This window comes from Pezoporus wallicus, unplaced genomic scaffold (assembly GCF_028554395.1).
Source record: "Pezoporus wallicus isolate ANWC-B61680 ecotype Strahan unplaced genomic scaffold, APGP_CSIRO_Pwel_v1 scaffold_8769, whole genome shotgun sequence".
NCBI lineage: Eukaryota > Metazoa > Chordata > Aves > Psittaciformes > Psittacidae > Pezoporus > Pezoporus wallicus.
Window position 1 is genome coordinate 795,009 of NW_026642673.1, and position 13,212 is coordinate 808,220.

At 43.2% G+C, this 13,212-nt stretch overlaps 1 protein-coding gene across 1 annotated transcript; it reads right to left on the minus strand.

The window, feature by feature from the left end:
• Nucleotides 1–934: 934 nt before the first annotated feature.
• Nucleotides 935–10,282, minus strand: DLAT (dihydrolipoamide S-acetyltransferase). The gene is made up of 14 exons (XM_057432060.1): nucleotides 10,027–10,282; nucleotides 9,383–9,484; nucleotides 8,920–9,044; nucleotides 8,645–8,801; nucleotides 7,377–7,503; nucleotides 6,841–7,028; nucleotides 6,166–6,328; nucleotides 5,867–5,934; nucleotides 5,016–5,108; nucleotides 4,824–4,931; nucleotides 4,153–4,268; nucleotides 3,725–3,887; nucleotides 3,425–3,561; nucleotides 935–2,710 (listed from the first exon to the last, which is right to left on the minus strand). The coding sequence occupies exons 1-14, from the start codon at nucleotides 10,258–10,260 to the stop codon at nucleotides 2,581–2,583; spliced, it is 1,911 nt and encodes a 636-aa protein (XP_057288043.1). The 5' UTR covers nucleotides 10,261–10,282; the 3' UTR covers nucleotides 935–2,580.
• Nucleotides 10,283–13,212: the final 2,930 nt, after the last annotated feature.

Genomic DNA, 13,212 nt, shown 5'->3' on the forward strand with positions numbered 1-13,212 from the left:
GTAACAGTTGTGAAGTGTTTTTGCAGAATAAATTGATTACTGGATAAACACGGTTATTGCAGGTCTCACATGTGTTTAATACTGCAACCTGTAGAGGTGTGTCATACACAGTTCTACAAGTTGTCCTGCATGGTGTTCTCAGTCTCTAGGACAATCCCTGCTGATTTTAACAGGAACAGGCTTTGTAGTCACTGAATATGCTTGACCTCAGTTCTTACTGGTTTCGTAATCTCTGAATGAGACCACAAAAACCAGACCTATTCTGTACCATTCAAAACAACATCTACAGATTCAAAGCTCAGGAATGCTTGGAGTGAAGCTAGCAACCAAAAACAATCTTGCAGCATTTCAATTAGGAAAGACCACCTGCATTATTTTACAGTAATACACAAAATACAAAGTAATACAAAGCAACAAAAAGCAACACAAAACAGCTTCAAGGATTACTAAGCATGACTAGAATTGGCACAGGGACAAACAAAAGTTTAAGTGATCTTATTTCCATGATTGATTTGGTAGTATGTCATTCTTATGGCTTACAACACGTGCATTACAACCATGCTTCTGTACTGATACTCATCAGATCAGAAATGGAAACAGGCAAATTGGTTTTGGGCTGCAACTTTAAAATACAAACTGATGAAAGTGCAGTTAACTCCTAGCTTTCCCCATTCTCTGTTTCAAAGAGACTTCTGGCTGCATTGAGACACTCTTCAGTGGTTATAGTTGCAAGTTCAAGATGAAATTCCACCACTGCATGAGCTGAGCTGGCCTGTTGCGGGATGGAAGCAGGACCAGAAATCACTATCAGCACTCAGTGCACAAGCACTGGGCAGGATTTTTTGAGTTGCAAATGTTCCAGAGTGAAAGGTCTCTGTAACCAGAATTTGAGGTGTGCTGCAGCAAGGAAGCCAGAAAGATTCAAGTTCACTGCTACATGATACTAACAGAGCATGTATTGTTTTGGAACATTTGTAATTACAATTTAAAGTTAATAGGGTGAGTTTCATGATCAGACTGAGAGGCTAAACAGCTCTGATTCTGCTATAGCAGTACAGTAAGCTACACACAACTGAATACAAAAGCACTGGAAGAGGTTTTAGTAGTTGTCAATTCCAAACATTTAATAGAACACAGGTTCACTAGAGCAAGTCTGGAACCAAGATATTTTAGAACATTAAAGAAAAGCTAAACCTTTAATGCACCTTTTTGCTTAAGCCAGGCATGAAAACCAGGTATCACGGCAACCAGACATTAAACAGTTCCCACAAAAATATTTAATTTCCATAGTATTTTCTTCCAGTATCTTTAGTGAACGCTGTAGAACTTTACAGGAGACAGTACTTAATGCAATATACAGAAAAACAGAACAGCTTTAACTTTTTCTTTTCTTTTTTTAGACTTCTACCCCCTTGTAATTCTCCTGGACACTTTGTAATTGCTATACAGCCATCCTTTTCACATTAAGATTTCCATGTGGAAAATGGAGCTTAAGAATGTTCAGCACTGCACCCCTTTCAGGATACAATGACTGGGGTAACTGGACACAAGTCCAACAAACTATTGAAGCATTTTACATACAATATACATATGGTAGCACATTTTGCAGCCTACTGAGGCTGGAACAACATAGACAATTCAGGGCAGAACCACAGTACCAGTGACTAACTCAGAGATTCCTATGTCAGAATGCCTGGAAAAAAATTCCAAACATTTGAGTCATCACAGGACTAATATCCACTGATGGGATTATTAAGTGTGTGTGATTTGCCTATATTAGGTTCCAGCACACAGTTTCTCTTAAACATTCTGCAAAATGGTTACTTTCCATGGTGTCCTAGTCTGATATTAACAAGAGGAAAAGCAATTAGAGTTTTCATACAGAAAGCACATGTAAGTATAAGTCCGCAAGGAGATAAGCACTCCCTGTGGTATCTGAGAGCTGTGACCCCACAGATATCAGTGCTCTTTCACCTTAAAGTGCTCAAAAGGGATCACATAGCTGAGAAGGTCCAGACCAGTGCCAGATTCCAAAGAGAGATTTGGAATGCTAGCACTTGGCCTTTGAGAAACTATTCCCAGGCGCTTCAGTCCCTTAGTGCATGTCATACTACCCATCCCAGCAGAACAGGACAGTAAGGGAATCCACCTTTTACTAACTTGTACGTTTCAGTTACCATCTCACCTGAACTCCTGTGAAGAGATGTTTATAACTCAAATTAATAACAACAGAGGTGATGAAATTGCTTGGTGTGCACTCCCCACCTCCCCGTTCACCCTAGTTTAGAAGCAGATGGCAGTATGCATACTGCCTGGATAACTTTTAAATCTGGGATGCTTAACTCTGTTTTGGAAGAGTTTGCAAGTTAACTGTATAAAAATACAGTATAGCTGTAATATTGCTCTGAAAAGCACTTTTGCAAACTTTTTCTGTACAGACTGGTAATAACATTACCAGATAATATAATACATATTTAAAATAAAAAAGGAACTCTTTTAATAAGTCTTAACACTCACGTCTAAATAGCTTGTTTAAAATAAAACAGTGTGATCCAGAAAAACTTTGCTTGCATGGTTAAATTATAGCAGCATGGTTACTGGCTTTTCAAGGAAATTCTTGAATTCAGCAAGCCACTGTGCTCCAACTGCTCCGTCTACAACACGATGGTCACAGCTAAGTGTAACGGACATCATACTGGCCACATCAAATCTGAAAGACGGAAGAAAGAAAAGGTTAATACAATCCTCTGGAAGTCACTGCCAGTAACAAGGCAAAAATAGCTTTTATCAGGGAACCAGCAGTAGTTGGTGCTTGGCAGCAGACGTTTCTCTCTTTGGACTTCTGAAAAAGATTACAATCATACAGCAGAATTGTATTAATTCCTTTCCTACAATTAAGAAACACATTTGTATGTTCCCTTTAGGACAGGAAGCTCATCTATCCTTGAATCACAAGAACAGCCTCACACAATCGAAAACAAACAGCCATTTTACCAAATAACCTTGAGCTTCCCCATGTGTCAGTGACAGACTGTTAACACGTTTAAATAATCCAAAACATTCTCCTGGATCTACACAAATTCAATCTTCAACCAAGGCAATGTTATATACAAAATACTTGGATTATAATCCCTCCCTTAGGTTTTCCTTAAATGCAAATTTTAACAAGTTGTTAAAAGAGGAACAGGTGCCTCAACTATTGTGGATGGCAGACTAGGCCTCAAAGAAAGAAACAGCTTCTCCTTAACTTGAAAGAAGTTGCAAAAAAAACGTATGGCAGGTCATTCATCAGTCACTGCATTTCTCTTCAACTTGTGTGACCCCTTTATAGAAGATCTCACTGTACTTCAGAAGGTCATGAAAGCAGTATATCAACTTTTTGAAATCAGAAGCTCACTATATGCAGAATCAGATGCACACCTACCCTTTCTCATTATCAGCTGGCACTAGCCTTTTCTCTGAGGAGCCAACGGCAAGGATGCAGGCTTGAGGTGGATTGATTATAGCAGAGAAATTCTTAATCCCATACATTCCTAAATTGGAAATTGTGAATGTACCACCCTACAAGAAAAACACATTCGTAGTCAAACTCAAAAAAGCTATTTCATGTGGAATATTAACAAACATGGCTAAAACATCAGAGAATAGGTTCTGCTCATTCTAAACAGGACTTCTGAACAGAAGTCAAGGGCAGTAATGTTTAACAGCAATTTGAGTTTCTCACCTGGAATTCATGAGGTTGAAGTTTACCTTCTCGGGCTTTAGCTGCCAAAGAAACCACATCCTTACTAATGGAAGCCAGGCCCTTTATATGTGCATTAAACACAATAGGGGTTATAAGCCCTGCAGGAGTATTAACTGCAACGCTAACATCCACCACATGATTTCTGCAAGACACAAAGGAGATGCTAGTTACTCTAGCACGGTAACAAGGACAGTAATTTTCAGAACTGTTTGGACAACTCTAAATTAATATTAATTTTGCAACAATTATTTTATCTTGCACACTGGCCTTGGATGCAAAGTTCTTAGCACTTCAACAAAAGCCTCTCAACCTTTGCATTATATCTGTTCCCCTGCCTCTAAATCCTAGCTGGTTTGCCATGAGCCTACCGAACAAAATTTCTGGCTTTGACTGTACCATTAACTTACTGCCTGATAACTGTGTCCATCCATGAAGAATTTGCCTCAGGCACCTTCAAGCAAGCCAGAGCAGAAGCTTTAATTATGAAGTCATTGACAGAAAGCTTAGTGTTACCTGAGACCATCTGTAAATAAAGAGATACGGAAGTGTCAGTTTGCCTCTTACACATTACATCAGTTAACGTGGATAGTCACTGCCATGCAGGCTTGTTTAAAGAAACTTAGAAAACAAACTCACTACTTGTAAACATTAATATTTGAAGTGCCAAGATAGTTTAGGAGGTACCTCTTATAATTTAAAAAGGTACAACCTTTTTTAATGTCTGATTTTTTTCCCCAAACTTGACATAGAATTATTCTTTCGCTTAAATTTTCTACCCTTTTTATTCTTAGAACCTTTGTACCATTTTGTCCAACTTCCCAGCTGGAAGAATTGAACAACACCAAGCAGAGTAAAGTGGCCCTGTTGGGGAAGACAGAAATCAGTGCACAGTGCCTGGGTAAAAAGTCTCATTCTATCACAGACAGTCCAGAACTAAGGCACAACAGGTAGAAAAGGCACTGAAAAGACTATTTTTTCCAAGACAAAATGGCATATCACCAAAAAGCCAGGTGGGTAAACCTGTGAAAGAATGCAGCTTTCCCCACGCACACACTCTCACCATGCCTAAAGGCTTTACCTCATTGAGTTCTTTCCTTAGCACCAGTACTTCTCCCATATTTATATCAATAGAAAGGTAATAGTGAGGTATTGTTTGTTTAGACTGCATCAACCGCTGAGCAATGACCTGAGGGTATACAACAGAAGCAATCAAAATAAATTAATTTGGAAAATTCTATACTGCAAAGAATTCTTAGGAATAAAATCTTACCTTCCGAATGTTGCTGATAGGGATATCTGTGAAGGTCCCCACTGGTGCTGCTGCAACTGCAGCAGCTGCAGGAACTGCCGCTACTGCTGGAGCCTGCAATCAGAGAAAGACAGCATAATTCATAGTACTATCCAAATATCAATTCTGCAGAGTAATTCACTATGTGGGACAAGTGCTGAGGCTAAGCTGCCTCTTGCTTTAGAGCAGCAGATGTTTCTACTCTCTAGCTTCACCTCTCCAGTATCCACTAGGTTCTTTCTAAGTCCTGTATTTGATTATTAAATGTAGAACTTCAATCATTTAGAAATGCAACTGATATACACTGCTATGAAGCTCCCAGAACATTAAGTCCTGTTAGATGGTTGTTCTGTGTACAGCAGATGTACCCTAGAAGGCACTCACAAACTGCACTCAGCCGCATCCCCTCCAGCAGCACACAAAGCAACACTTTCATCATCTCATATAAAAGACAAGCAATTGAGTAACAACCGATTTGTGACAATAATGACAGCAGGTTCTTTGTTCGTAAGCATGGCTTTCATTCTAATTGCCACTTTCAGCAATCTGTTGGGACTGAGTTTACCTCAATCCCTACAACGTAGCAACGAGATGACGGGTTGGGAGTACACAAGTTTTCTTTCATCTCAGTGAAATACCATAGGACAAAGGAAGAAAACTTCACCCATGTATCTGACAGATTAAACTTTACAACCTAACAGTCACCATAGCCCACATAGCATCATAGTCCAACCAATCCAGCGATAACATCTCCATATAGTAATTGCATTTCTATAGAGCATTTCCATCACTATAATCAAGTATCTACTCTTACAGATCTCATGCCTACTCACTGGAGCAACCTTTGATGGCACAAATGACTCCACATCTTTCTTTGTGATTCTACCATCTGGTCCAGTACCTTAAAGAGTCAAAGAAAAACATAAGAGGATTTCAAATATTTGCAACAGGGCATTGTTTCTAAAGGTACCAGTTTTATTCAACAGAGAGAAGTCGCTTAACACAACCTCTGGCAAGGACAGCTGCATAGTCAGGATGTTCCTAATAAGGAGGAAAGAGAAGAATAGGCAAGTATGTATGGAGAAAGACAGACACTAGACAGTGAAAGTAAGGAAGCAGAAAGACAACCTACCTTTCACTTGAGCAAGGTCAATTCCTTTTTCTGCTGCAATTTTCTTTGCCAGGGGACTAGCCAGGATCCTTCCTTTCTGGGGAGGCAGCCCAGCTGTAGGGACTGCTGGAGCAGAAGGAACAGAAGGCTGAGGAGGAGGAGCAGCAGCAGGAGTTGCCACAACCTTAAGAAAAGAATCAAAGCCATTAGCTTCGGGATCACTCAGCAAAAGCTTTGAAGGTACAGTAAGAGAACACGACCATCTAATTACCAGTCTAGAGAATAACAAAAATAGTCACTGATCTGAAAGGATTTTCAGATTCAGAGAAGTTTCTCAGGGCCAGAAATTAAATCAGAAGCTTCCTGGGAAGGAGGCCAACTAAGCTGCTGAAGTATACATCTGAAAAAAAAGGGTCAAGCAAGCAATTTATGCTCCTGGTTTTCAAGGATAAGGCATTAGAAGTGGCACAAGCAACAGGCTGGAGGACACTGTAATGAGTAACTACCTGCTCCCATTTTTGGATGGCAAATTAGCAATTACTTCTTAGGTCACCTATCACCAACACGAGTTGGCCTTAAATTCATAAATAATATTGTTGGAGCCAGTGCCTCGCACTGTCAAACCCCCAGAACAGGTTAGATCAGACAACTTCGTGGTCCCCATAACTTCTCTCACATTCTAAGAATTGTCCTTACTGGAGGAGGAGGGGGAGGAGGAGCTTGTGCCTTGATGTCTGTTACCGCAGTGGGTTGGTAGTCAGCAAAGGCTGGAATATCAGACTCTTTCTCCACAATTATGCAGAGAGCTGCTCCTAATGGCACATCTCTTGTTCCTTCAGGCACTAAGATTTTTGCCAAGTAGCCTTCCTCCTGCACTTCAAAGCCTTAAGGGAAAGAAACAAAACTGGTTAAGTGCCTGATGCTCCTGAGGACTTCAGTAACTAAAACCATGTCCTATATTTAGTAGGCAAGAGAATCCTTTTCAGTGCAACTACTAGGAAAAAATCTCCATGCACTGCACATTACTAAGAAGGATTGATGAAGAAATAGGAAGTGGTTTTAGGAGCTCTGATAGTTAGCTCTCCAATGGAATGAGAAGTTAAAAAAACTTGTTTTGGTTGCCCCATAGCTTCAAGTCCTGAGCAGCTAGGAGAACAGTTAGCACAGAGTGCACTCTAGATTCCCCTCTTTAAAGGGCACCTCATCCATTCTTGGCTTTGGAGTTGACTCACCTATTGTGGCTTTATCTGTCTCAATTTCTGCCAGTAAGTCTCCCTCACTCAATTTCTCCCCAACCTTCTTCTCCCATCTCTGCACCGTGCCCATTGTCATGGTAGGTGACAGGGCAGGGAGAGTGATCTGTGAAGTCAGAGGATACAAGAGGATCAGGTTCTGGTCATACAGAAGGAACAGGAACACAGTTTTAACTCCTGACTAAATGATGCCAACCTAAAGAAGTAGCCAGCCTTTAATGCATCTGGCTCCATTACAGCAAAGGGCTATCTTATATTGCTAGCTGGCTCCTTTCATCAAAGCCTAAGCAAGAAAGCAAGCAAAAGCAAAGAGCAAGTAATCTGTATGTCAAAATAATTATTACTGCTGTCACACTGGGAATGTCTTGCAGCTGCTATACGCAAAGCAAAAAGGAAGACCGAAGCAAGTCACTTTGTGAAAAACAGGTTTGGCCCCTTTAAAAGCTATACAAAAGCTTCCAATAAGCACTCAAAGATGTTGTAAGTTTGCACATACATATTGCTGTGCGACAAATACAGCACAGGTGAGTACAGGTTCAGAGCAAAATTGGACAGATAAGGCAAGCAGTGTGAAATAAACAAATTTAGTAGCTAAAACACAAGTCAGATTAAGAAGCCTTTAATTAATTCTTTGTTCAATTACTGATTTTCATAACATCTCAAAGAAATCAGTTCCTACATGTATCATCTGCGGAACGAGGTTTACTATTTCAAATGTTCTTTTTCAAATGAATGTCACAGAAATACCCCGCTACAAACTGCTCAAATACAACAATGGTAGGTGTACGCTTCAATATCCAAGCAAAGTAAACAGATTACCCACAAATACAACTCATTATTAGTCACCTACAAACCCATCTGGTGTGTTCTCATCAGAGTATCAGAGACTTGAGTTCTGCCCCGAGATGTAAACAGGGTCTTCTGAGCTTATTCACACTTAGCACAAGGTCTTTTTATACCAGCACTATCCAAATACTGCAAATACAGCAGGTATATTTTTTCTAGACTGCAAAACAATCCTGGAGAGACAAGAACCTCCTCGACCAGCAGCTGGGATGCTAACGTTTCTGAAAAGGCTCACTGGGACCTCCCCTAAAGCCTGCTTTAAGCATGGCACAGACTCCTGCAACTGTAGCTAATAACTTCCCACTCCAAAGAGTAGTTATGATAAAATGCTGTGGAGCTAGCAATGCCAAAGACAGAAAATGAGTGCAACAAGCCTTAAATCACAAGCAATGTTCTCTTACCTGCATATGAGGAGGGTAAGAGCTGCCAGGAGCCTGAGGAGAAGGCTGAGGTGGTGGTGAGGGAGCTGCAGCTTGAGGGGGAGGCACTGAGGCTGGAGCGGGGGCAGATGCTGCAGAATCTAGAGTATAATTTTTAAAGGCATCAACATGTTCAGGCCTAGAAGAAAATACAGAACCGCAAAAGCAGTCAGATGATTGTCTCTTTAGCCTTTCACACAGACAGCCAAGAAGCCCCGAGAGAGAAAATTCAACTCAAAGGTTAGCGAAATACATACTTTTCTACGGTGATACATATTATGGCCCCAATAGGAACATCTCTCGTTCCTTCTGGCACCAGGATCTTGGCCAAGTAGCATTCATCTAAGCTCTCAAAGCCAACTGTTGCTTTGTCTGTCTCCACCTTTGAGAGAAAACAGGGTATCATTATGGCAGCAGAAAAGACCAGTGTTCTCAAAGCTTTCCAGTCTGATAGCATATGGCCATGACACACACAGTTCTGGAAAAAAATCACCCTGTGGCACCAATCCTAGGCAAGTTTGCTCTCAAACAGGTTAAATGCTGCTCCTGCTCAGAAAGAAAAGCAGCAACCAGTTTTGAAAGGCTGTCGGTCACTCGTTCCCAACAGCATCTGTGATCTTGAACCCAAGAGATCTGTTCAAATGAGTGCAACCAGGGACAGAACCCAGGATGCACACATAACTCATTAGAAATGCAGCACAGCCTGTGCCCCCAGAATACCTCTGCTATGAGGTCTCCTTCATTGATCTTGTCACCCTCCTTCTTTTCCCAGCGTGCAATGGTGCCCATCTGCATGGTGGGGGACAGAGCTGGCAAGGCCACCTGTGAGGAATAGGGCAGTGTTACAACCCATACAATCCTGATAACAGGAATCCCAAGCATAGAGCAGAGATAGGTCCTCAGCACAGGCTGGAACTGGGGGCACAAAGGAGACTCTGCAAATTCCCAGCAGGTCATGACTGTCTCCAACTTCCAGGTAAGACCTCAGGGCAAACCAATACTGGGATGCTGAGATGGGGTTGACCAAGAAAAGGAGAAGCTATGCCAGGGGACAAAGAAAGGTACATGGAAAAAGAACTAGTGGCAATGAGGGTGGTACCCATTGATGGCAGAAAGACTCAAGGTAGTGGCAAGGAGATGTGAACCGCAGGAGAGGGGAAGAGAACTGCAGTTTCCCCGGGGCAAACCGAGCTGCCCAGTGACAGGAAACGAGACATAGAAAATGAAAGGGCTGCCCCCGAAACAGAGGGGCACAGGACTCTGTGGGGGGACCCAACAGCTCTCTGAACACAGACGTTATGGGGTGGGAGGGAGGAGAGGGGGCTGCCAGACTGCCTCGGATGGGGGGCACAGGAACCTCTTACCTTCTGGTGTGCCGGGAGGCTGCAGCACCGGCACGGGATGAGCCGAGGCCAGGCAAGAGGCAGCAGGAGCCCGCCGGGCCGCTGCACGGAGCCGCCCCACACCGGGCCGCGGCTCAGCGGTCCAGCCCCAACCGTTGGCCCGCGGCCGGCTCCAGCACCACTGAGCGCTCGGCAGTGTCCCCGAGGAGCCCCCGCCGCGCCCCGGGCCACCCGTCGTGCCAACACCCGCCACATGCTGCAGCTGGAGCCGGAACCGCGGCGCTGCCGCCGCCGCCGCCGCCGCTCGGTGACCTCCGTCCGGGCACGGTGCCGTACAGCCCAGCGCGACGCTGCCGTAAAGCACGGCGGGGCGAGTTAACTGTGTAACGGCCGTGATGGGGTTGGGGGGGGGGGGCACTCGCAGTGCGCAGCGGCCTGGGGGCGGTTACACGGGGGCTGCAGCGAGCGGTGGGTGAAGGGGGAGCTTCATGGCTCAGGTCGGTGACAGGAGCCTGCCCAGCAGTGAGAAAGCGGGGCCGTAAGCGAACCTGCACCCCGTGTCTTTGCGCAAGACGCACCCACAATTGCAACAGCCCCTCCTGGATTGTCCCGGTCGCTATCACATGGGCTCGGGTTTAGCCAGAGCCCAGGTCTGGCTGTAGCCACGTGAAGCCAGAACGTGTTCTGTGCCCGGCATCCGGCAGCACAGGTTTCCCCAACCAGAGACTGCCCCTTTGAAAGCAAAGAGTGTTGTACAAGGGGTTGGAACGCGCAAGGGCAAAGGGCTTAGCTGGCTAGCAGCATACACGGTAAAATCCCATCACGTACATCGCTGCTGGTTTAACATGTTAAATGATTAGGAGTGGCTGCTCCTAAGTGTATAGGACTTGTCTTAGCTGAGCGCAGCCGCTTGCAGCAGTTTACACAACCTTAGGTGGAGAAGCAGTGAGATTTGCTATCACCAAGGCAGCCAAGCAAAGCTTGTGCATTCTGTGTTGTTCATGACAGTTTTAAAAGTAACGTAAATGCCATTGTAAGGCTGTTCATCTCCCGTGTCTCAGAAAAAATACACACTTTCCTAAACTATTGTGGAAAAGTGATTAAAAACGTTTCCTCCGGTACCAAGGGGGTGCTAACCTTAAGCACGCTCTGATTTATGCACTGATTTTATTCCCTACCTCTGCCTTCTCATTTCAAAGCCATCTTCACAAGCACTGAACAGCCTCAGTTTGCAAACCCTGTTTTATTGAGATAACTGGTTCATTAATCCAAGGATTACCCAGGCAGGTATGTCTGGTTCAGATGTACAGCTAAAACTTCACTCTCCTAGAGAACAGGCTTTAGAATAGCTGCCCTAAGTGATGAATGCAAACATCGGAGTTTCAATGAGAACATAATCTTACACAGAGCATGTATGTTACATAAGCAAGGAAAGTAAATTTGAAGAAAGCCTGGACCAAAAAAAAGATTAAAACCAGTGAAAAATATGAGTCTTGGGTATGATATTAAGAACACAGCCCCAGAATAAAACAATTGAAGTCAGTGTTATAGTGAATTGATTTAGTGCCAAACTGACTTAAAACGCAACATCTTCTGCCTTTATCAGAGAGAAATACATAGCCAACAGCTTTCCCACCTGATACTTCTTATCCCTATGCCTAACATTTCTTACCTCCTCCAGACCCCTTTCTCTCAATCAATGCAAAGGCAAAATGTCTGAAGGAGGCTGCAGCATCAATACAGAAATAAAGGTGAACCCAGACTGTGCATGGGATATAGTGTTTCAGAGCAGCAGTCTTTCAGCTTCAGTGACAGCAATTCCATCTTCACTGTCAGAGAGGTGAGCTGCATATAGGAACCCAAGAACAGAGCCTTGCTATCAGTTCTGTCTCAGCAGATACTGATAGCATCTTCTTGTCTTCTTTTGTCCTAGCTTACATGTGGCGTTAGCATGGATGAAAGGCACATGATTGCCACACTTAAAAAGCAAGCCTTTTGCCCAGTCTTGCTCTTTCTCAAATAGAGCCCTTTGTTGCTCTGGAGAACATGTATTTCCAAATAAGATTCAGTCCTTGGCTCTCTAGTGGGAGTAAGCATATTACATGTGACCATGGTTAGTTATCTGAGTTGATCTAAGAACAAGAACAGGTTGTCTACTGTATCAGATAACAACTTTTTTCTTCATGGGAAAACTGAGTAGCTAGGGGCAAGGATTGAAGACTTATCCATTAGAAGCTCTGATCATATTAACAGCCTCCTGTGTCTTCAGTGCTCTAAAACCAAACTGCTCACCTTTGAGTAGCAGAGAGATACGGAAGTGGCAACTACAGGCCTTGAAAATGGTCTTCCTTTTCTCCATAAAATTGTAGCCTGGGTGCATGGCTTTCGCCAAAATAAGATTGGTGTGTAAAATCTGAAGCAACAAACACTTGAGAAAAATTTGCTGTTCAAATACAATTGATTTCAGTATAGCAACCCCATGCTCTCTTTATGAACACACTAGAGATCATGCAACAAAGAAACTGTATCCAGGGAGGAAGAAAATCTTTGTTTCTTTTCCAAACAGATGTATTCCCCCCTGCAGACCATTGATGAACTTGGTTACTGATGAACTTTCCTACTGCTGTCTGTAAGAAGAATGTCACCATAACAAATTGTCCAGAACAGGAGGCATGTTGTGTTGTGCCAATGTGGCACAGAGCCATGTAACAGCCTCGAACTTCTTCCTGAACAGTGAAGCAGTGAGAAGATAAATAGTGTTGTTGATGCCTATTAAAGCTGTCAAAATATAAAACCCAGCAGGAACTGGTTGGATTTCCATAATAAAATAAAAGTTATGAGCCAGTGTTGTGTTAACAGAAGACAATATGAAACATCTCAGCAACCATGAGAGAATGAGCAAAACACAGGATAATGCGTGCAGAAATATACAGAACGCACTTGCACTAGTATAAAAATATCCACAGTCCTCAGACAAATGTAAACTGGTACAAAATAATTCCAAGAACAGGAACGTGTTTACAAAAGGACATGTTAATATAAAACCAGGATCAGCTTCTCCCAGACTCATGCGCAGCACAGACACACAGGCAGTCCACAGAAGGGCCACATGTACCAAGAATGAACAGAACCTTGACTTGCTGTTAAGTCAACAGTGCCTGTGGTACATCGCAGCCAGCACTCTGGAAATTCAACTGACTGCCAGCA

Excerpts from the sequence above, each read along its gene's own strand:
- DLAT (XM_057432060.1), bottom strand. The coding sequence starts at position 10,260 with ATGTGGCGGGTGTTGGCACGACGGGTGGCCCGGGGCGCGGCGGGGGCT. Across the intron at positions 6,329-6,840 it reads CTCCTCCCCCTCCTCCTCCA|GTTGTGGCAACTCCTGCTGC; the intron begins GTAAGGACAATT and ends TCTTTTCTTAAG. Across the intron at positions 3,888-4,152 it reads ATGGACACAGTTATCAGGCA|AAATCATGTGGTGGATGTTA; the intron begins GTAAGTTAATGG and ends TGTGTCTTGCAG.